The sequence below is a fragment of the Dipodomys merriami genome, unplaced genomic scaffold (assembly GCF_024711535.1).
Source record: "Dipodomys merriami isolate MVZ:Mamm:240054 unplaced genomic scaffold, mDipMer1.0.p SCAF_2, whole genome shotgun sequence".
NCBI classification, from domain to species: Eukaryota; Metazoa; Chordata; class Mammalia; order Rodentia; family Heteromyidae; genus Dipodomys; species Dipodomys merriami.
In genome coordinates this window covers 32878114-32903157 of record NW_027203381.1, presented here as the reverse complement: position 1 = coordinate 32903157, position 25044 = coordinate 32878114, and the positions used below count along the sequence as shown (strand labels likewise).

Sequence of the window (25044 nt, the reverse complement as noted above, 5' to 3'; positions counted from 1 at the left end):
TACCCCCCTCTCTAGCTTGCTTTACTTTCTAAGAGTTTGAGACCCAGCCCTGACCTGTTCTTGTTCTGCAGGTTGGCTATTCTTCCTGCCACACCTCAAAACACTATCTGAAACCTTTGATGTCTGACTTTGCTCCCTGGCTAGAGAAAGTCATTCATTATTAAACAGCTGTGTAAATAGCTCTGCTAGTCTTCAACCTCAACAGACTTGTTTTCATCTGTGTAAATTGCAAGCAGAAAAGACAAAAGCAAATGATTGTTCAATGGCACTTTCAATGTAAAGGGAATGTGAAAGACTTAAGAATTTTAAGCACAAGACTACTGGCATCTTTGCTTGTTGTTACCTTTCTTTCCCTTGTTGACAACACTATTTCCATTTCTTTTTGTTCCTGGTACTGACTGTCTGAGAGTAAAATGGAAAAACTCTTGTTTTCAGAAGACAAAAGCAGGTCACGCGTTGTGTAAATGGAGCCATCTTCTAGAATTTTGAAGGCTGGGTCACTAGACAAGATTAGGCTGGCTGACTTAAAACACTCCTCCAGATTCACTGCAGAAAAAGAATGCCACAGCCGTTTGTCAGGAGAAACAGGAATAAAGCATGTCTTACAGGAATGGCGACTTTGAGTGGGTGTGGGAGTCAGAGAGGGTGTTGGGACATTTGAGCAACTAATGCTCTAAATCTTGAGGGTCAAGATAAATTAGTGGAGTTGTAATTCTTATGACTTTCACTATGAACTGATTTTAAAAATGTAGTCTTCTCATTGTCATTAGAACTAATCTGCCCCCACTTTACCTATTATTCACACATATTTGTGTACAGCTCTAGTGCTCAACTTGCAATGCTTGACTTTAAAATACTAGCAAAGTAATACCGATTCAATAGAGACTGTATTTCGAATTTTTAAAATGTAATTAGTATAAATGGTCTTCCCCCTGATTGTGGGTTTGGGACAGCCAGCTTCAGCTACCACTAGGATTCAAGATCAAAAGGGAAAACCACTGAAACTCTTCAATGAACTATGTTGTTAAGCAATGGTATTTGGCAGATTAAGAGTATTAAATTCTTTTCCACTTAAAATGCTTTCAACTTATATGAGCATATCAGATGATCCAATTATAAATCAAAAAGCATTTGGACACGATAGATGTTAAAGATAGAAAAATATAGATAAGTAGATATTCATGCACATATAAGAAATCTGTTGTTTTTAATGACAGATTGTTGATTTATCAATGAACTCTTGTTTTATATCACATATGTTATAATTATATGAGGTCAAGAGATTTCAGACTCATTTGCAAAGTCTTTGATAGTTATAACTATTATGGCAAGTAAGAAAATTACTCTGTTGTTAGCCATATCTCACTAATATTGCAAATAATTTTCCAAAACCTTTTGAAGTTTAATAAACTCAATGCTTAATATGCACTGATGATAGTAGGTGCCACTCAAATTTTATAAGATAGTCACAAGCCAACCTCTAAAATGGATCATAAAAATTCTTGGTGAATAATTGTTCACTGTTATCAACCTCAAGTGCAAATTCTATTCAGAACATTTAAATTTTGACACATTTAATTCATGCCTAATCAAGTAAAGAAAGTTGGCACCAGAATTCAGGCAGCAGATTGGTTGATAGGAATTGAAATATGCATCTAATTTTTGTGCTTGTCTCTATTTGAATTCAGATAATTTGCTAATTTTTTCTGGCAAGAAAAGTATATGGCTTACTTTAGTATTTTAATTATTTTAACTACTACTGAAAACAAATAGCCTGTCTTTCATTGTGTGGCCAATTTTAATGTAAAGTGGTTTTCATATGGCTTTACCTCAAATTTTATAAGATCAGCCTAAAGCTAATTGTGGCAAGTTATGACTATTAAATTCTCAATACAGTTTCTCACCTTTGCCTATAAGTGTTTCAGCCTGAAGATGTGAAGGAACTTGAAGAGAAATTTTTGGACAAGCATCACAAAGTAATATCAGAACCTCAAAAGAAAGAAAAACAACGAGGAATTACATTTGATCATACATTTTCATATTACAATTCTATCAAAATATTAATTTTGAAAATAAATAAATTTAACTTTTAATTCTCCACTTTAAAAAATATTTTAAAAATATTTATTTTTAAAGTAACCAGCAGAGAAGTGGAAAAATATAGTCATTTAGTAACAAAGGAAAACTTAAAGAAACAGTTTTTAAAATTTTACATTGAATAATTGAAAGAAACTGTGTTAAAACACACTGACTCTATAAAAACTTGTTTTTTCTCTCTATGACTTTTTGTAAATGCTGATCTGATTAGCCTGAAATTAGTGTTTATGTACAATTCAATAATCACGTATTTGTACTAAAATTATCATTTTTAGCTTTAAAGGTAAATATAATTCATGAAGTAAGAAATATTTGAGGATTTTATTACCTTATAAAAATAATGTTCACACTATTCATTGCTTTCTAATAACTTCTAAATTATCTCTGCAGACTTCAAAGTCTAAATTATCTCTGATCATATAGATAGCTTAAACAGAAATAATGCTCAAAATATAAAAATTAGCCTTAAGTACATAAAAAATTTTAATAAATTCAAGTCACAACTACTGTTCTAAAAAGGTCAGATATGCAAAAGAAAACACAATCTGAAAAATAAATCACCAATTCAAAGAATTCTATAAGTTCAAAATGCAATTTTCTTTTCTTGATACTGTTTATTTGCTTTCTCTTCCCTAGCAAAAATGACTGCATTTTGAGCATTTAAATATAAAACATATCATAATGAGATTTTCCAGAACCATCTAGTTGTATTTTATAATCAGTGTTTCTCTAAAGACATATTTCTAGAATTATTGGACAGTATTATTTGTACAGAGGAAAAAGAAGGGATCAACATTCATATGACTGATATGAACTTTCTTCATCTCAAGTAAGTTGGATAGATTATATTTTCCTACTTAATGAGATTATGATTTTACAAATCTGATAGGCAGATAATATAAAAAACTAGAATTTTAAGTCACATTTCATACTCCATGTTAATTTAAATAACCACTTACTCCTGTTTATTTGACTTCTTAAATATCTACATTCCTAATGCCAGAAGAATGCACACGCCTGTAATCCTAGCAACTCAGGAGGCTGAGATCTGAGGATTGCTGGTCAAAGCAAGCCAGGACAGGAAACTGCATGAGACTCTTATCTCCAATAAATCACTAGAAAAGCAGAAGTGGTACTATGGCTCAAGCAGTAGAGCACTGCTTACCTTGAGCTGAAGAGCTGAGGGACAGTGTCCAGGCCCAGAGTCCAAGCCCCATGGCCGACAAAAAATAAAATAAAATAAAAAATAATGCACTAACTTTTATCTCAAGAACTTTTTGAGGAAAAAGTCATCTCTTAGTAGTGTTCTAACGTTATAATATAGAACAAAACACGTTAGAGTTAGGAATGTATGTGGACATGTAGATAGGTAGATAGGTAGGTAGATAGATAGATAGATAGATAGATAGATAGATAGATAGATGATAGATAGATAGATAGATAGATAGATAGATAGATAGATAGATAGATAGATAGATAGATAGATAGATAGATAGATAGGACAGATAGATAGATACACACACACTTGCAAGTGCCTATGCTTATACATACATTTAGGCATGTATGCCTGTGTATGCATATATGCATCTGAATATGTCAGAGGACATATTTGCATTCCTGCTGCCATCTTCATTTTTTTTACTTCCTGTCCTAAGGTCTAAGACATTGCCTCAGCGATTTCCCTTGATAGGAAAAGCCAATGGAGGCTCCAGTGTTCAGTCCTCTCTTCCAGTCCTCAGGTTAAACCAATGGTCAAGTAATTTGCATGGAATCATGGTCACAATGTGGGGTTAAGGATGAATGCACTCAGAAAAAAAGTCAAGAGATACTGAAAAAAGGAGAGACCAAAAACAAAAGAAAGCTGGATGGAATCTCTTAGGAAAACTGGACCCCATTTTACCTAATACTAATAGAAGATGAACTCTTGGCTTCTCTCAATGAGAAGTATGAGAAGTAGACCATCAAGACTGCATTGCATTTATAAGGAGAACTTGTGCCTTCTCACATAGTAAAACCTTCAAATCAATCAAAATATAGTGTAAAACTAGTTGGATAAAATGAAAAGAAAAAAGTAGAAATTCATAGCTCTTCTCTTCACGTCAAACCAAAACTAGCATGCTATTCACATCTACAAAGTAAGAAGAATCCAAGTGGAAAGCAATTAAATGGAAATTTCGAAGACTGTCACATTTTGTTTTATTATTTTTCCTTGAGTTACACCATTTACTTAAACTAAGTTATCCTTTTATCATAGCTTTTCCTGGAACAAATTTTTAAAATTCTCAATTGATCCGTATCTTCACTGAGAACCCTTTTTCTCTTCTTTCAGCTCAGCAGAATGAGGCACATTGCATGCATGAGTTTGTTTAATGCCTAGTAGCAAAAGAAAACCTCAGAACTTTCTGGGCCAAGTGCCAAAGGAATGAATTGATTCCACTATCTCTCAGAAAAACAACATGGCAAGACTGAACATGGAATCATTCCCCCACAAAGCTGCACCAGACTGTCCTGGGTGCTAAACCCTCCCCATCCTGGTCCACAAGCCTTTCAATTCTTGCCTGCATTTCCTCAAATCTGCTTTTGTTTTCCCAGTCTACCTGCTTTCCCTTCCCCACCTCTTCTCTATTTCAAGCCCAAACTGGTGGGAGAACTCGGGTAGGGACCTGCTTGATTCTCTAATCCTTTGGATGTTACTCACCAGGAGATAGAAAAGGAGCTGCTTACAGAAGATGCTCCCTGGGGCAGCGTAGGCCACAGCCATCAGAAGCGACCCAATGGCCAGGGATGGTGACCAGAAAATGGGGTGGCCCTGGGATGCACAGGGCAGCTAGGCAGATGCTGGCACTTGTCAGGATGTTCTGCGGCCACCTTGGCCCAGCTGAGCTGGCTTTGGAAGAGAGTCAGGAGGCCAGTGATAAACCACGGGAGGAGGAGCACCGGGACTGCTTTCCTCCTATGCCCTGGACAGTCTTTCTTCTTGCAGTCCAATTACCTCTGAGTGGAAAGAGGATTTCCTACAAGTGGGGAGAGTGAGGTCCACAACACCCCAAATCCCGGCACTAGCTCCTCCTCACAGCAGCTTTCAAAATTTCTCCTGCCACTTAACACACAGTCAGGAGCAAGAGGGAACACCCTTCTTCTCGGTCCTCCTCCCTTTCCCCCCAGGTTGATTCTATGAAGTCTCCCCAGTTATTATGCCCTCCCACGGCCTCCCCTCCTTCTTGGCCCTATTAACCTGCCTTGCCCGCAGGTATAAACATAAATTGTGCATGCACCCCATGCAAGGATGTGGTGCCTTCTTGGGTGCCATTGGCAAACCAGAGGACTTAAGCATGTGTAATCACATCTATCAGAGCTTATCTCCCCATCTCAGCATTTAGGTGTTGTCTGTCCCACAGAGCATTGTGGTTTTGCCAGAGATCTGCCATTCCAGTTTATAGTAACAACTTCACAGGTGTATTGTGTCTACTCCCTATGATTTTCTGTCTACTGGGGTTCAATACTCTAGAATAGCCATAAAGAACTTGCCAGAGTGCATCAACCTCATAAAAGTAAAATAATAAAGAAGGAGCTGGCATGTAATTTTCTTATTGCTTTCTTTTTGTTACACATGGGGCGGTATTTTTTTCTATTGTTATCTCTTTCCCTAGGACAACTACGATCCATAAAACCAAATCTCATTAAAATCATTCCATTCCCCCTAATGACTTTACATTACAAACAATATCCTGGACAGCAGAGCCTGATAGTGCAATAGTACCATCATGTTTAGGTTTTGTAAACACTAATGTCTCTGGCAATGGAGACTCCAGCACCATTTTTCCTGTCTCAATCTCTGGGAGCTTCATGTTATCAGTGACAATGATGGAAGTAGGGGGAGGAGAAGAAATATTTTCAAATGTTAATTGTTTAATTATAGATATAGAGAGAGAATTAAAATTCTTACTTTCTGGGCAGCTTCTATGATCAGGCATTTCAGTGAATACTCCCAACACTCCAATAAGGGGCAATGGGATAATCACAATTCACCCCTTGCCCAGGGGCAAAAAGCAGAGACTTAGACATTTGAACCTATTCTTATTTTTGATTTTGTCTGTATGTTTGTTGTCTAGTTTGTGGGAGCTACCTAAAAAGTTTATTCATTGAACAAATGTTTAAAGGTTTATACTACACTGTTATCTGCTAGTACATGAGCATCATTTAGGGAGGAAAAAAAGATCAGAAATCTATCACATTAAAACGTACTTGGCGAGTCAAGAGCTGGTGACTCACACCTGTAATCCTAGCTACTCAGGAGGCTGAGATCTGAGGTTAGTGACTCAAAGCCAGCCCAGGCAAGAAAATCCATGAGACTCTTGTCTCTGACTAACTACCAGAAAATTGTAAGTGGTGCTGGGGCTCAGAGTGGTAGAACACTAGCTTGAGCTGAAGAGCTCAGGGGTATCACCCAGGCCCAGAGTTCAAGCCCCATGACCAACCAAAAAAATGTACTTGGAGAACACACAAAAACAGTTGCAGAAGATAAAATAAATAAAGGAACTATAGTAAAATTAAATATTTTAGCAATTAAGAGAGAAATTCACAGACATTACAGTCTTAGTTCACAATAGACTTTAGAAGACCTTATGAGCAGTATGTAAATGTTACATAATCTGTTTTCTACCACAAAATTATGCTTATAAAAAGGAAGATTTGAGACTCGCTTGACCCTTTTGTGTTTCTTTAATCTTGATGAAACATCAAAAAATACCTTTAAAAATGTAAAAATTAATCTGGGAATACTGGCTTACACTACTCACAAGGCTGAAATCAGGAAGATCATTGTCTAGGCCAATCCAAATGAATATTCCACAACCTTACCTGAAACCTAACGGAAACAAAAGGGGCTGAAGCAGTGTTTCAAGTGGGTGGGACACCTGCCAGTATGCCCAAGCCCACACTACTGCCCAAGGGGAAGTAAAAGAAAGAAGAATGGAAAGAAAAAGAAGGGAAGGGAGGGAAAGAGAGGAGAGGGGGAGGGAAAGAAGGAGAGAAAGGAAAGGAAAGGAGAGGTTTTCTTATGAAAAAAACAATGACAAATTTCATAAGAATTAGTGAGATCAAAACTAGGATCTCTGTCAGGTGACCCAATGTATTCTAAAAGACTACATTGGTAAGCATGCTGCATGTACTGATAAAGGACAGCAAAGCATTTTGTGTTAAACACCCATGACTAAAGATCAAACTACAGGAGTAAAAATGGGCATGTAATCTTAGCATGAGAGAAGTACTTAGTGAAAGAAAAAGGAAGTTTTAACTGTAAAAAGCAACATCTTTAGTCCTGTGATTCAGTATACCACAGAGGAAAGCCCCTTCAATCCCATTTTACTCAGCCATTAGCTGGGTTAAAGGTTATTAATAACCAGATGTAAAGTGTGTGCCCTAACATTACTAGCAATGTCCTCTTAAGGCTATTTGCATAGAACACTGATTAATTTTACATAAAGGGACTACTCCCCATTATTATCAAAACTGTTGGCAGACCTATGAAAAGAAATGCCAGAAGCACATATCTTCAGATAATTAAGAACTTACTATTGTAACGCACTATTGGACACACATAATTCACAGTAGCTTAATGGAAACAAAACGAAATTGTTGAGGACAAAGGAATTTGTTAAGTCATGTAACTGGAAGTCCAAGGTATCCTAGATTCAGGAATAGACTTTTATCTCTTTATCTCTGGCTGTTTGTGTTGGTTTCATTATCACAGTTTTCCAATGTGAAGGCAAAGATGGCCACCAGAAACTCTGAGTTCACATTCTATTGGTTTAACGACTCAATATTGAAGGGAACATAAAATTCCCAATAGTTTGAGCAAAACACAACCTCTCTGGTCTAAATCTTAAATATCAACATAAAGACAAGGGGTAGTTCCAGACAATATGGGCAAAAGTGGTAGAGAAGTCAGTGCCAAGAAACAACTCCTAAGTACATACACAGAAAGAGTAATGGCTGTCCAGGCAATTCAACAGATTTCCACTAAACTAAGCCTTTTTCTTAACTGTACTTTCAATCATACCAGTCAATTATCCATTGTTTATTAACAGATTCTGAGGATTATTCATGTTACCTATGATACAAAGCTGAAAACATTATGATGAGCATTCTAATCTTCTAGTGCTTTCTTGCTGCTTCTCCAGTTATTGCTCTCTGGAGTCTTCAACAATGAATATTTTAAACCTTTTAAAAATAAACATAGATAAAATCTTATTACCAAGAACTTACCTCGCATGCTAAGAACCAAATTAATAAACATTGACTTTTAAATATAAAATATATATTCACCACTTAAACATGAAAATTAGGAAACTATACCCTTAAACATAATTTAAAGATAAATTTTCTTTTTTTAAAACATGTGTTTTTGTATTTTGACAAAAGATTGATGTTACTGGTGTTTTAACTCAAGATTTAGAATATGATAACCAGATGCTCTATATCTCGCTAGGTATGGCTATATCTCTAATCATTTCACTCTGGATATTTTTTTATTGTGAAAATACCATACAGAGAGGTTACAATTACATGAGCAAGGTAATGAGTACATTTCTTATCAAGCATTGTTGCCTCCTCCTTTGTTTCCTCTTCCCATCTCTTCCCATTCCTCCCCTCACCCTCTTCTTCCTCCCCCCCCCACCACCAATTTTTTTCCCTTCCCTTCCACAAGTTTTCAATGTATGTATTTCCAGGACAGTTTCTGTACACAGGATTCCTAATAGTGTTACACATGTGCTATAAATGTAATTTTGTAACCTGTTTTTCCCCTTCAATGATTACAAAAATATATCATGAATGCTTAGTTCTAATGGCTCAGTACTACTGATGCCTGTAATCTACTCAGGAGGCTGAGATGTAAGGAGCCCAATTCAAAGCCAGTTCAGGTAGGAAATTCCACAAGATTCTTATCTCCACTTTAACACCAAAATACAAGATGTGAAGCCCTGGTTCAAGTGGTAACTAGCCTTAAGCAAATTACCACCCAGGCACTGAGTGCAAACTCCAGAGCTGACACACACAGAAGTATTATAACAACATCCTTCCATGTCTTAACAAGCATTATGAATACATCACGTGTCTACAATAAATCTCTTCAAATAAATGTACCACAATTTAGCCACTTTCTAATATTGAAATTTTACTATATTATGAATTTTTCACTGTATATAAATGCTAGCTTTAGGATTATTTCTTGAAACAGGTCTACTAAGTAGAAATTCTAGATCAAAAGGTACAGTATAAAAGCTAACTTTCATCACAAAGTCAGAGTATAACTGACAGCCAACGCAGCAATAAATATTCTAACAAGTATTGCTAAAGGTTTTATTTAAAATCCTTCAATTTTGATAAGCAAGAAATTATAGTTGTAATTTGAAATATTTGCCTATTCATGATATTGAGCTTTTCCCCTTGACTGCAAAAGAATTTCATGTCTTTTTATGTTACATACGAACCTTTAGCACATTGACACATTTTTGGAAATGTGAGGGAATTCACACAGTTAAAATAAACCAAAAAAGTTAAGAACTAAGGGAAAACAAAGGAGGAGGCAACAATGCTTGATAAGAAATGTACTCATTTTCTTGCCCATGTAATTGAAACCCCTCTGTACGGTATTTTCACAATAAAAAAAAAAAGTTAAGGACTAAAACTCTCTCATTTGAGAGGATAACTGCATTGCAATTTTTGCTGTGTTGGCAATTCAAATTGATGACAGTGAAATCATAGTTTTTATCTTGATCATTGAAAACCTAATTTTCCTAATTTTTTTCCAATTATTTCAGAAAATAATGATTGCAATTTTCTCCTACAGCTTTATAACTGGGTTTTGGGGCTCAATTAAAATGAAGCTATTGCCATTTGTACAGTAAGTGGGATGCATACTTAAAGAAACAATTTGCAATGTCTTTGTTACTGAACTTAAATCTGGTTCTCAAAATTTCTGTACCTAAAATACAGCACTATTTACCATAGCCAAGACACAGAATCCACCCAGATGTTCCCCAATATATGAATGGATGAAGAAAATTTGGTATTGTGCCATTTGTAAAGAAATACAAAGACTTGAAAAAATGTGTTTAGAGAGACAAAGGATGAATGTTTATTTATTTTTTTGGGGGGGTGGTCCGGTCGTGGGGCCTGAACTATGGGCCTGCGCGGTGTCCCTCAGCTCTTCAGTTCAAGGCTAGTGCTCTACCACTTGAGCCACAGCACCACTTCCGGCTTTATTCTTTTTTCTTATGTGGTACTGAGGAATCGAACCCAGGGTTTCATGCATGCAAGGCAAGTGCTCTACCACTGAGGCACCTTCCCAGCCCCAAATGTTTTTTTTTAATATGTAAAGCTAAATTTAACATATAAGCTCATATGTAAATAAAACTTATTCACTATTGACTAAAATATGGTAGATTCAAAGGAGAACTCAACATAATTCCACAGGAAAGCAAAGTCAAATTTCAACAAAATAAACACCAAATAGTGGTTACTTGAAAGGGGTGGGGTGGAGTCAAGGGGAAAGAGGAAAGAGATAGAGGAATGAAGAGAAGAATAAGAGAACGCAGTCAAAAATTCGATGTATATTCTAAGAAGTTAAGGAGAGTGAGGGAAGGGATGAGTTGGGTGAGACTGTTCAAAGAGGTGACATTGATCAAAGTGTATAGTATGGATAGCTGCTTTGTTAAATGGCAATTCCTCTGTACAAGTACTTAAAGATAATCAAATAATCAAGTAAATGTTACTAGCTGTGGTGGTGCATGCCCTCATTCTGGATGTATTCAGGAAGTGAAGCCAGAGGACTGAGTTTGAGGCCATCCCCAGAACAGTTATCAAGATCTTATCTCAAAAACAAAATGCAAACAAAAGGGCTGTGGCATGGCTGAGGTACTAGAGCAATTAATTGCTTAGTGTGTGAAGCCTTGGATTCAACTCCCCATATCATAAAACAAATCTATTGGTGAATCTATTGACCGGTTTCTGAATAGTGTTTCATATAATACATCTGTATCAAATCTAACTGATCGTATATAATCTCAACATTTCTACTGTTTGTTGGTCTACAGCAAAAGCTGAAGGGCTACACTGCTTGTATTTCCAAATGTCCTCATGAAGTACCACTATTTCTCATGGACTGGAAAATAATCAAAAAGGTGGGAGAAAAAAAGAGAAATGGGCACCATTCTCCACAATCAGATAAACACTTTCTACTGTATGACAGAAAAAATTGAAGGTTGTGTTGTATTTTTCTAAAACTTATCTTGTCTCCCTGAGTCTGAACTAGAATGCTTCGGTCATTTTTTGGTTTGGTCTATACTATTGATACATGTGTAAGTCCCTGCCAACTAATCTTTCTTCAAAGACAGTAAGCTTCACCCAGACTTTGTGGACTCTCTTGGTATTTTGTCAGATTTCTGTAAGTTGAACTATGGTATGTATTGCCAAAGCACAGCTGGTATAATCTTACAGAGAATAGCTAGAAATCTGGAAATTATGTTGTTATATCTGTGTTCTCTGCTCTTTTTTCTAGTGGAAATAGAAAGTGGACATTGAGCTCTCTTCCATCCTTTTGAGTAGGAAGATCACTTTCCTAATAATACTTTGCATGCCACAAACAGCTAGATCCATGTTATTGGACTGAAACAGTATGTAGAAAGAACTTGTGATATTTGCCTTGTCTATTGTGCTTATGCTGGAACATAATATAACAAGTACACAAGATACATTGGAGAGGAATATTTTCTTACACATGGGCAAGCAAAGTATATAGTAACTTTTAACTTGCAGATAGAGTAAATAATATGTAGACATGGTATAGGAGGAGAAAGGATAAGGAGTAGAGTAACTCAAACCATACAAATAATATACTTCTCCATTTTATATTTGCGTTAACTGTGGCTTCCTTTGTATAGGTAGATTAAGAGTGATTAATATAAAACAAAAGAAACTACACCCTTTAAAGCGTACTCCCTTGCGAAATAACCTCAATTACCAGTGGGTTCAAATTACCATTACGTTATGATGCTTCTGCAATCAATGGTTTAACAGACAGCCCTTGTGTTGCGGGATAGTTGAAGGAGCATGACTCTAAACAATGCTGACTTTGGGAACTCCCAATTTTCATTCTCAGAGATAGGACTCCAATGGGAGCAGACCCCAAAACTTTCCAGGTCCTAAGATAGTGCTAAGCCAGAACAAGTCTACTATTTTTTAATAAATATCCACATTTTATTTCTTGTTCTGGAACTTGAGAGGGATTTTTATGTTTTCCATCGCTCGGCTTTTCCTTGTATTATGAAGATGTGATATGTGTACTCTCTCTCTCTCTCTCTCTCTCTCTCTCTCTCTCTCTCTCTCTCTCTCTCTCTCTCTCTCTCTCTCACACACACACACACACACACACACACACACACACACACACACACACACGTTAATCTTTCACTTGCCAAATTATAAAATGCTAAGATGAGAGGTTTTACTTAACATTTGTGTCTAGAAAATGTGAAGAAAAATAGGGGAGCTAGGCACCAATGGCTCATGCCTGTAATTCTAGCTGGTCAGCAGGCTGAGATCCGAGGATCTTGTTTCAAAGCCAGCAGGGGCAGGAAAGTCCATGAGACTCTTATCTCCAATTAACCACCAGAAAATCCAGAGTGGTGCTGTGGCTCAAGAGGTAGAGCACTCATTTTAAGCTAAAAAGCTCAGGGACAGTGCCCAGGCCCAGAGTTTAAGCCCCAAGACTGACTAAATAAATAAATAAATACATAAATAAATAAATACAGAAATAAATAAATAAATAAATGGAAAACAATTATACCATTGAAATGAATTTTTTTTATTTTTTTAATAGTGAAAATAACGTACTGAGGGGTTGCAATTACCTGGGCAAGGTAATGAGCACATTTCTTATTAAGCATTGTTGCCTCCCATTGCAACAACAAGATGAAATGAAAAATGTTAAATTGTATCTACTATCTTTAAACAGCTGGACAAGAGTTATAATTCAACATGTCAGCTTATGAGTACAACACATCTTGCTCAATATTACCACTTTTATTGTAAAAATGAGAATATTGGAATGTAGAAAAATTACAGTAAAAGATGTGAACACAGGCTCAAGGTTGTAATAGAAGTAGTGTGTTTCTGGCACAGAGTAGGGATGTTCAGCATAGTATTAGGACTCAGAAAACCAGACATTCACACTGCTCACAAGTGAATGAGCCAAGTGACCTATAGAGAATCCTGACAAAAGACTTGAACCATGAATTCTGACAAACTAAATGGGTCTTAGCACAAGGAAATATAATCAAGCATGCCTGCTTCCATGTAAGTAATGCTGAGGCTGAAAAAGAGATGAGTAGCTGCTATAATGAAAACTTGACATATACAGGAATTCGGTAACAGGTGGAAGAATGGAAACCCTCTAACACAGAGGAGGTTCAAGAAGATAAGTGAACACTAGAATGACCAAAACTGGTTGGAGAAAAAAGTCAATCCCTTTGGAACCAACTCTCTTTAAGCAATATGTAGTATGCCCCTTCTGTGTCTGCTTTTTTCTCTAGATTTTTAGAATGCTGAGACATGGCTTCTCCTTGCCATGTAATAACTTAAGCTGATGAGAAAAACTGCAGCAGGGTATGATAAAATAGCAACAATATGCAAATACCATGACCATTCAAAGGGAGAAAGTTACTGAGCACTGTGGATAAGGAAAGCACCATTGTGGTGTTACTAGGAAGGAGGTGACATATTGGTGGGTCTTAAGATATGAAGAGAATGTAGAGAAGATAAAGGGGCCTATTTTTGGAGAAGCCTATAATCAACATGAATAAATGTGAGATCATGTTTGCTCAGGAAAACCCAGAAACATCTCGAATGGAGGAAGAACCAGATGCTAGATCATGCAAAGAATGGCTTGAAAAGCAGAAATTTTTTCCTATGGGAAAACAAATCCAGTGTGACATCATTGAATAGTTGTTGTCATATGCTTGTTGATGAGGTACATGTCTTTTCTTACCCTTTTTGTGTTTTAGACAGTCTCAGATTTACAGAAAAACTGCAAAGATTGTACAGAAAACTTCTATAACTAACTATGAGTAAAAAGAGAAGAGTAGAAGAAACACACTGACAAACCAATGGATATCATCACAACAAGTGTTATTTGGTTATTGTTCTGTATGATGATGTTTCACTCATTTTCATTTGTCTGTTTGCTAAACCTGAAAAGCCTTCTATATCCGGAGAAGACTCTAGATATTTGGCTCCTTAAAATAAATTGCAAGGGCGAATGGATATTTTCAGAATCCTAGGTTGATTTTAGATGTCCAAATGTTCATAACAGATGATGTGAATTAAATTGTTATATGTAACACTTAAGCTATGATAATATAGGAGATCCCTCCTCCTGCACCACCCATTTGAACACAGTAGCTTCAATTTGATCCCTAGTGGAAAGACACCTGTCTAAATGCTTTGTGTGGAGTCTCATTGGGTGGAACTGCTTGAAAAGGCCAGTCAGCTGAATGGAGCTCCCTGCCCAGCCCAATTAACTCCCAAGTGAAGATGAGGTGTTCCTGCAGGCCAGACTCTAAAGAAATGAAGGAAAAGATGCTTGCATGCATTGCTTTCTATACCCACTCTTGTCAGGCATCAAGAATGTAATTAAGAAAGTCAGCTTCATTTGAATGGAAGATGGTGATTCAGAATTGGTGAGGAATTAAGGTCTGATTATAAAGAAAAAAGAAGAAGATCCTCCTCCCTCTCAAGTATCCCAAATTAGACTAATTAAGAATGCACAGATATATTAATTTCCAGAATTAGATGAATTAAGTATGCACAGATATATTAACTTCCAAGAGTAGCCTTGACCAGATCTGAAAACTTTAATCAGTTGTAAAGATTATTTACTACCAGAAGTGGTTCGTAAAACCACCAGAAACCATTTATACTTGAAATTCTTGGATTGGTACTCAGGGATATGTATTTTTTTATTCTATTCTTATCTTCAAGTACTTGTACAAAGGCGTTATCATTCAACACATCAGTTTGTAAGTACATGCATCTTGATGGATATCATACCTTTCATCATTCTCTCCCATCCCTCCCAATCCTTCTCCTCAATTTTCCTACTTTCATAGGATATGCATGGACTATTATTTACTGCGTTTCCTGCATCCTGTCTTCATTTGTCTATTCTGCTCTCCTCGACCTTCCCCTATACCTTTCAAGTGCCAGTGTTCTGATATTCATTTTGTGGGACTATGAAATCTTTTCTCTAAGGAATTACACCATTTGAATGCTCCCCTGCAAATACCATACTTCGAAACCTTTGTGTTCAGTTGAATACAATACCACGTGTTTACTTACACATTTATAAATTAGAGCTGGCTCTCATGTATGAGAAAGAACATGCGTCCTTTGTCTTTCTGGACCTGACTTGTATTTTTTAAAGTTCTTCCAGGTGATTTTAATGTGCTACTAAACTTAGCATTTCATAGCATAGACCAATAACATCTTAACAGATTACTATTCAAAAACAGAAACCAATGAAATGGAAGTGAACGAATTCCTACTAAATATTTGTAGAATTTTAGAAGGAATATTGGCACATTTGGCATTTTGGAGTGTTTTTATGACTAGAGATGGGTAAATAGTTTCTTTCTGCTCATCATTTTTGAATAGAGCAGAAAGGAATGAAACAAAGTAGACATCCTGTGCCGGGTGGAGTTTCTAAAATTTCTAAGGACATCTCATGCATACCACTAACTTTTTTTTTTTTAATTTGAACCTAAATATATAAATGTATGCTTGTCAAGAATTTCTGGCTAGGCATTGTTGATTTACTGTGGTAATCCACGCTACTCAGAAGGCTGAGACCTACAAGATCTTGGCTCAAAAACTGACTGGGTAGAACTCCACAAAGGCATTTATTTTCAAATAACCAGCGGAAAGCTGGGCTGGAAGCCTAACTCAAGTTGTAGAGTACCAACTGGAAGCAAGTTTAAGCCTCACATCAGCATACACAAAAAACAGGAAGATAAAAATAAGTTTCATTTGTTTCCTTACCTAGTCATGTAGAGAATTAAATTGGAATAAATCCAAAGAAACAAGGAAATACATATAAAAAGTTTGTTTGAGAAAAATCCTAACTTTAAAAATATTTCCAGTTACATTGATTGTGATTAGTGTGATCATTTATTCAAGAACATAAATAAATAATGTAATTCTCAAGCACAGTTAATAAAGGTAGTATATTTACCTGTAATTCTTAAATTACTTGTTTGAATACACAAAGATGCCACAAGTTGTACTTACTAAATTAGAAATACTTAAACATTTTTGTTTGTTCTTTATTTTGTTCTTGGAATGGAATATTTTTCTCAATATATCTCTAGTTCTGGCTTCATCAGTCTTAATGTATTATATATTTTATAGTTGTATTCTTCATGACTCTTTACACTTAATTTTTATTTATATTAAAGTAATTTGTAAATATCAAATATACTATTTAAAAAGAATATGTTGGGCACCAGTGGCTCATACCTATAATCCCAACTACTCAGGAGGCTGAGATCTAAAGATCATGGTTCCAGGCAGAAAAATCTGTGATACTCTTATCTCCAATTAACTACCAAAGAAGCCAGAAGTGGAGCTGTGGTAGAGTGCTACCCTTGAGCAAAAAAACTCAGGGTCAGCACCCAAGCCCTAAGATCAAGCCTTACACACACAAAAAAATAATAACAGTAATTTATCTTAAATCCCAATTCTCACTCCTTAAAATCAACTTCAATGACTCCATACTAGAGATGGTCCCCAACTTATAGTGGTTCCACTTTCAAACTTTGGATTTTCCAATAATATTTAAAAAAATACATATAGGAAGTACCTCTTAAATTTTGAGTTTTGTTTTTTTTTTCCTTAGTAGCACTTGTGTGAAGAAATTCTCTTGGAATTCTTACAGTGAGTTTCAGCCCTCAGGCAGCTGAGCTGCAGCATAAACTACAGGTAGCTTACTATGTACCATGTTAGTAAGTTGGATGTTTAGATTAGGTGTATTAACCTATCCTATTTTCAATTTAATACTATTTTTTATTTTACTATGGGTTTACCACAGAATTTCATCCTAATCCTCTGCTACTTGTTACCATATTATTAAATTATGTGTTTTTATCTAAATTATTATTTTTACTTCTTGACCTGGTACTGGAAAAACTGGTGTTTAGCTTTCTTACAACATTCCTTCTCGAAATCATAGATCTCTGTCTCCCACACAACTTCTTTCACAAGTGTTAGTTAAGTCAATATTTACTTTCTACATTATTGTGGCTATAAAGAGGCCACAAATACAAAGCAATGGCTCAGTTCCATTTATATCTTCCAGACATTCTTACGGAATATTTGTCTCCTCTCTACGATGCTTGGACTTGGGTTCCAGGGCTTTAGCATTCTGTGACTCTTCTTCAACACTATCACGGGCCTTGGTCATTCATGTCTTCTACATGTATTTCTCTGGGATCTGTAATGCACCCATAACAACAAACCAAGTACTCAGTTCTTGGTTTCTATGCACCATATTGCAATAAAAACATCCAAATATTCTCATGTAAAGATTGGATGTAGGTTTGGGAGAGGAAAAAGTACAGATTATTAGACCATAATGCAAGGAACAAAATACAGACTACAGATTCATGCTACTATAAGTAACTAAAAATTAATGAGTAAAGAGATAACACTTTGTTACAGACTCAGTTCAGTTCTTTTTTTTTTATTTTTTTTTTATTTTTTATTTTTTTGTCGGTCGTGGGTCTTGAACTCTGGGCCTGGGCGCTGTCCCTCAGCTCTTCAGCTCAAGGCGAGCGCTCTACCACTTGAGCTACAGCGCCACTTCCGGTTTTTCTGGTGGTTTATTGGAGATAGGAGTTTCACGGTCTCTCCTGCCCGGGCTGGCTTTGAACCGCGATCCTCAGATCTCAGCCTCCTGAGTAGCTAGGATTACAGGCGTGAGCCACCGGCACCAGGCTCCGTTCAGTTCTAATTAACAATTGTAGAGAAAAACGAAAAAAAAATCACCTTTCATGTTAAATATGGTGGTACCTGCTTGAAATATAAGTAGTTAGGGGCTGAGGCCAAAAGATTGAGAGTTCAAGGCCAACATGGGCTACATAATAGGATCTTATCTCCAAAATTATTAACAAAAACAAAATTATTAGACTTCTTTCTACTTTGTTGAGTTTAAATATTAGGCCATAGATTTTACTTAATAGCTTAGTAATCATCAATAAACAGAAATAAACAATACTCTTAGGAATTTTATTTGTTTGATGTAATCAAACCAGTCAAAAGCTCTGATTATTTGAAAATATGAAAAGTAGCGTATAGTTGAGACTCAGGTTATTGAGTTACAAGACTTGTTGCTTGGTTGAACCCATAAAGATTTTCTTTTTAATTTTATGAAATATTGTAAGTGCTTTGAGAATGTGTTAATATGCATTATGGTACCTGAGTTTACATAATAGCTCAAACAGTGGGTCTGGTTTGGAATCTATAGATTTTTTTCTTTGTTTTCTTTGCCATAGGAAATACCAATAAATGTGTATAAAAGCAAGAATGGAAGAGTGGTGTTTAGGTAGATTAGGTCTCAATTTCAATGTTTTCTCAAATTTAAGCAAGATCTTCACTTCAAAATAAGGTAAAAATAGAAGCTAACAGTAAATAGCTAAGCATCTACAATAACCACTGTGTTTAACGCAACAGATTTCTTCTGTTTATGGACCAGAAATAGTCTAATCTACCTCTTGTATGGAAAATTCTTCATTTCTAATAGAAATAAAGAGAGGATAAATTCACATTTGAGCTTCCTTAGTCATTTCTAATAAAACTAGGGGTCAAAAGGTAAGAGAGTAGATGAACTAATATACTATCTAACTGAGCTAAACAAATATTACCACCATTACCATAACCACCATTGCAATGATAAGAACTGTCATTTATTGACTAGTTTGTATGCTTCAGACATACTATTAAATTCTTTATATGTACTATCTCAAACCATGCTCATAACAAATCTGTAAAATTGGTACTGTTATTATCCCAGTTTATACACAAGTAAACCGAGATCTGAAGTAGTTAAGTAACTTCCCTAAGGTAAGAGGACAGTAAGTGCTGAGACAGCATGTGAACATTCTCAATTATCAGGGAGGACAGAACAAATAGTAAAAAATGGCAGAATCAAATATTAGGAGTTGAAAAACAGATAAAGTCAAATTAAAGGAGTAAGAGAATTGGATTACAGGAGGTTGCTTATGATTGTGTTTATTTGTTGAGCTCTGAGTGACAGGTCTACAAAAGCAGTATTCACTTGATACCCAGACATGTACAAAACAGAGCCCAGACTTGAACAAAAAAAACCTATGGGACTATAGAGTATTATTCAGCCATAAAAAAGAATGAAATTATGTCATTTGCAGGAAAATTGTTGGAACTGGAGACCATCATGTTGAGTGAGATAAACCAAGCTCAAAAAGCCAGATATTGCATGCTATCACTCATATGCAGAATCTATACCAATAATAATAATAACAATAATAATAGCAACAATAACAATAGTAGTGTAAAATAAAGAGAAACAGAAAGAGTGTGGGAATTCTGGGAGATATTTCATCTGGTTCTTTAGGAGTATATAGGGAGTTGAGCATCCATTATCCATAGTAGCAACCAACGTAATAGTGTTCCTGTGCATTGGCTTTGCCTTCTTCTATATTTATCTCCTCTGCCCTTCACCCCCTTACTCCTAATATCTAGACGTGCTTCCAAAATCATCAACTTGCACTAAGTTTCTCTCTTGTCTTGGACTACTTCTGGAAGAATGAAGGCTAAAACAACTGGAAGACAAAAACCTCAGGATAGAAGGTTTCTTCTCAGTATAGAATGTTACTTTTTGAGAGGGAGAGACAGAGAGACAGAGGCAGAGAGAGACCGAGACCAAGACAGACAGACAGACAGACAGAAACTTACTCTTTCAATCATGAGGACTAATAAACCTAGAAATTCAAGTAAGAATTCCTACTGAGGTATTTTTGTGTCTGGATTCCACAGGCCAGCAGGCTCTAATCTCAGACAGGTTTCTGTGTTGTAGTCTTGAGAAGGATTCCTTCTACTGTAGGGAAAATCAGTCTTGAGATCTTAGAGCCCTCAACTGAGGTCCAGTCATTGCATTAAAGTTTACTACATGTCATTACTCAATGTCTACTAACTAATCATATCTTTAAAAAATACCTTTATGGAATGGAATCATTTAAAATGGAGTTTGATCAACTGACCCCATAGCCTAACTAAGTTAACACTTCAAAGCAACTGCTGTTAGGCTCAACATAAACGTATGGGAAATACAATCTCTGCTCTGGAGATAGTTAGCATGTCCACAAGAAGAAATTGTAAATGCTAGTCACTTCTACTTATAGGAGCTAGGGGATCCATGGAGGAGATAATGTTGGGGTAAAGTACATAAAATATAGAGCCAGATGAAGGAGAATGTCTTTATATGAGAAGACACTTCTGTAAGTTAGGATTTAATATTTAAGCAAGAATACTTGGGACTTGTTCTGATATGCTGGGGATTTGAATACAGAAATGTAAACTGTGTGGAGGAATTAGAAGTGGGGAACTTCAAAGTTTGGGAAGGTGGATTTTGGAGTTGAACTCATTATGAAAAATGAGAGAAACAAGGGGGTACTCCTTACATAGGGCCAGGAGGCCAGACCTCTGAGAGGACTGAGAGTCCTTGTCTCTGCAGACTGGAGTTGATACGCCATCTTTTAGAGTGCTGCCACATATCTTCACTGACAGCGGGGATAATGAGATTCTAGAAGAGCAGATTTGAGTCTGACATAGCTATTACAAGTAGCAAGGCTAAAATGATAATTAAGATGTCTGACTCCATCGGTATCTGTGACAGATAATATATTATGGCGTCTTAGGGGTTGAGATAGATGACTGCTTCATCAAGAAGTGGTGGCTAGAAGGTAATGGCTATGATGGGTCTTTACCCCACATTCAGATGTAAATGGGTTCACAGATAACATACTCTCCTGAAGAAAGACTCTGTAATGTAGCTGGGCCTTTCCAGCATGATCATATGTTATAAACCCACTGGATATAAGACTAAGTAAGAACATAGAAAGAAATTCGAACTGTTCCTTGGGGATTGCCCCAACAAGGCCCAGACAACAAAAGGAAATTACATGACCCTGTGACCTGTTTCTCTTGTATTCATGTCTCTCCCCCAATAAACAAATATAACTTCACAGAGACTGACTATAATTGACTAATTAAGTAGGAGGAAGAAACCTGCCACTGGCTTACACATGAGCTGATGTATTATGTGGAAGCAGATGACATGGATCACTGCTATATTACAACCCTACTCAGGGATGTTCCCAGAATCACCGGTGAAGGCAAATGATCCCAGTGGGTGGAGTCAGCAGCAGCACACATGGTTTATTTGCTTTATGGAGAGGAAGAAGTAGCCTGAGCTACACATTCATGAACTCCATTCAATTACTCAAATTACTCTTTCTCCAGTAAAATCTAGTACACTTGCTTAGCATAAAAGTTCACTGGGAGGCAGAAAAAAATACCAACTAGTGATGGTTAGATTCTCAGTATCAATTAATATTTTGTTTCATCAAGACCGTGTCCTTCTAGTTAACAATTTATTAAGGGTACACTCAAAAACCTTCTAAAGAAGTGAAAAGGATTCACTAAGAGTGGCTATATCTGTGTACAATAATCTGAACAGTAATCTCTTGGCTATATATACAATAAGTTATAAAGCCGTATTTTCCAAAGGTTCCTAAACCTCTAGCAAACATCATTCATTGTTCATTAATTTCATGCTCAGTAATGTGATGATTAAAATGTTAAGTGCAAACAGCAATGATACTTCTCTTTCAATAATCTTTTTCCGCTATCATATTTTCTGTTTCAGATTTCGCTTCACCTATCAGAGTGTCCGGTGTTTGTGAGATGAAGCATTGCCTTTGTTTAAAGTTTAATTGGTACATCTATGTTTCATATTTAATTATTTTCTGCTCTAATTTTACATCATTTACACAAATCTCGGCTGGACACAGTGAGTGAGAAAATCCAGGAAACAAGCAAAAACTCTTTCTGGATCTCCAGTAGACATTGTCTTTGTCTACTGCTCAAAATACTCAGCCCGTGACTCAGTTTTTACACATATTTCAGTTGTTGTGTTTTTAATTTCAGGTCATCCAGCTGAACAGACACCATCACTGCTCTTACACATACTCTGAGCCATCTTTCTCCCATCTCCAAAACCAACCTAAGCCACTACATGTCAAGAGTGTCACACTGTGTTGGGACATCTGGCTGTTCATGTCACATTCTGATTCTTTCAACCTGGTTCTGTTCAGCTGCTTGATCTTGAACTAGCAGATTCATGTGACTATACATCTGTTTTCTTGTCCATCTAAAAGCATAATAATGATGGTCTCTCATGCTAGGTTTTTGTGAGGTGTAAACGATAATAAGTAGAGTATAAAATGTAGTACTTATGCATCATACATTCTTGATGAAGTTGGAAAAGAGAAGAAGATACGTCCATTCTGGAGTCAAGACCTCCCTACGGAAGCTTTTTTTCCCTTCCAGTCCCATCATGACCTGTCATACGGTTTTCAGAAAATTTTCACTTGTAATTCCTAGCCATTCTTCCTCTATGTGTCAGCCTATTTAGTCGCTGTATGATCGCAGTGGGCAGTCCTTCAGAGCCGAGGAGGTTTTATTGACTTCAAGACTAATCTGCAGTAATATGTAGATGTGTCTATCAGGCCTCACTCACTGGAAGTTTATAGATATGAGAGCAGTCGACAAGAAGTGGAAAGCAAAACCAGCAAAACAAAATACTAAAATACTTCTGAAAATTTCACCATTTGCCCAGCCACATGGTGAGGGTTTTATTCATGGCTCTGGCTCTGGCTCTGTTAGTGCCACGGTGGTTGAAAATTTTCTTCTTATGTTGTTCTGTTTGTTTTGGATGTGTTTTTTATCTTTTGATTTTCAAATTTGGTCTCACCCTCCTATCTAGAATTGACTAGATGTGTGGTTATTTCTTTTTAAATTTTATTTTATTGTAAAGATGCTGTACAGAGGGGTTACAGTTGCATGAATAAGGAAATGAGAACCTTTCTTGTGGAGCATTGTTACCCCCTCCTTTGTTGTTCTCCCACTATCCCATCCCTCCCCCACCTCCCTCACTCCACACCCCCCTAAAGTTGTAAAGTTCATTTCCAATATAGTGTCTTGGGGATATCATTGCTGCAATGAGTCATCGTGTGTCCTTGTTTCAGTATTTTGTTATTCCCCTTCCCTGCCCCAAATTAGATAAATGTATTTACACGATGCAGGGTACCAAAATCAGGTACAGTGACAATAAGGGATATGACATAGGGTGCTTAGGGTTTTTTTTGTTGTTGCTTTTGTGGTTTTAGGTTAAATCATTTCTTATTTTATTTTTTGGTGCCAGTCCTGGGGCTTGAATTCAGTGTCTGGGCAATGACCTGTGCTTTTTTGTTCAAGTCTACTATTCTACTAGTTAAGCCATAGCTGCAGTTCCAGCTGTGTGTGTGTGTGTATGTATGTGAGAGAGAGAGAGAGAGAGAGAGAGAGAGAGAGAGAGAGAGAGAGAGAGAGAGAGAGAGAGAGAGAGAGAGAGAGAGAGAGAGAGAGAGGGAGAGAGAGAGAGAGAGAGAGGGAGAGAGAGAGAGAGGGAGAGAGAGAGAGAGAAAGAGAGAGAGAGGCGGTTAATCGGAGGTAAAATCCTCAGATCTCAACCCAACTCCATGGATAGCGTGAATTACAGGTATGATTCACTAGCACCAAGCACGAGAGTCTTTTTTCCTCCTTTTTTCTATGTGTCCTTATCTCATGCTAGTCCTTCCTTTTTCCTTCATGTCAGCAACACGTTTATCAGGAATTCCCACACACAAAAACATTTACTGCTATATCAAAACTTTGTACAAAAGGAAAAAAGGAAAAACAACAACAACAAAAAATACAGATAACTAGCAATCACCCTGGAGCACCTTATCAGACAATCAGAGAAATATGATGTTGCCTATTTGTCTCATGAAGGTTTATCTGAAAAAACAAATCACAATGTCTTTAGAAAGAGCTGCCAAACGAGTATCTTATGAGATTTTTTATACTTGTTTTAGATATCAGAAACTCAGATTTATTCACAAGTATCCAGCTTTCGTACCCACAGTTTTACCCATGTCCCCTTAAGTTAATTTCTATGCCACGTATGTCTTTTTTATAGAGGAGCCAATAGTTTCTAAAAATAGTAAAGACAGAATTAATTACCATAAATCCAAGACTTACAACTTCTTCAATCTTCACTTGAAACATTACAATAAAAATTTAATTATTTTTAAATGATTGTACAAAGTTCCAAATTAACATGTACAGAGTTCCCAATGAACATGTCAATGTAAGTGCACAATACATGTTAATCAGTGTACCACTTTCATTATTCTCACATGGAGTTTTTAGACCCACTTAACTAGCCCCTTGAATCAAACACCAGCAACAAGTAGCAATTGCATAACTTTAGCATATTCTTCACACTGCCAAAGTGTTTACTTCTGTTCCTATGTTCACTGCTTACAGGTTAAAAATTGTGAAGAGTGAATAAATTAACAGGCATAAACATGCTATTATTACCCCTTTTTGATAATAACAAACCCAAGGCCCATAGTGACTTCCTAGGAGCTCACAGCTAGTTGATAGAAACAGTCTGTCGTTAGCCACTGGACAAAACTTCCTTTCTCACAAATACAAGAATATTTAATGGGGAATATCTTTTAGAACAACCCTAATAAAGTTGATCTCTCCTCC

The 25044-nt window shown here is 36.5% G+C and overlaps 1 protein-coding gene and 1 long non-coding RNA gene across 2 annotated transcripts in view; one reads left to right on the top strand and one right to left on the bottom strand.

The window, feature by feature from the left end:
* Dsc1 (desmocollin 1) overlaps positions 1–4894 on the bottom strand; it is a 29615-nt gene extending 24721 nt beyond the window's left edge. The window contains exons 1-3 of the mRNA XM_070028649.1: positions 4796–4894; positions 1905–1989; positions 344–546 (exon numbers count right to left, since the gene is read on the bottom strand). Coding sequence (XP_069884750.1) covers positions 344–546; positions 1905–1989; positions 4796–4858 — 351 coding nt within the window. The 5' untranslated portion in view covers positions 4859–4894. The remainder of the gene's footprint in view (positions 1–343; positions 547–1904; positions 1990–4795) is intronic.
* LOC138831590 (uncharacterized) overlaps positions 1–22585 on the top strand; it is a 34029-nt gene extending 11444 nt beyond the window's left edge. The window contains exon 3 of the long non-coding RNA XR_011373394.1: positions 22115–22585. This is a non-coding gene — a long non-coding RNA (uncharacterized lncRNA). The remainder of the gene's footprint in view (positions 1–22114) is intronic.
* The last annotated feature ends 2459 nt before the right edge of the window (positions 22586–25044 follow it).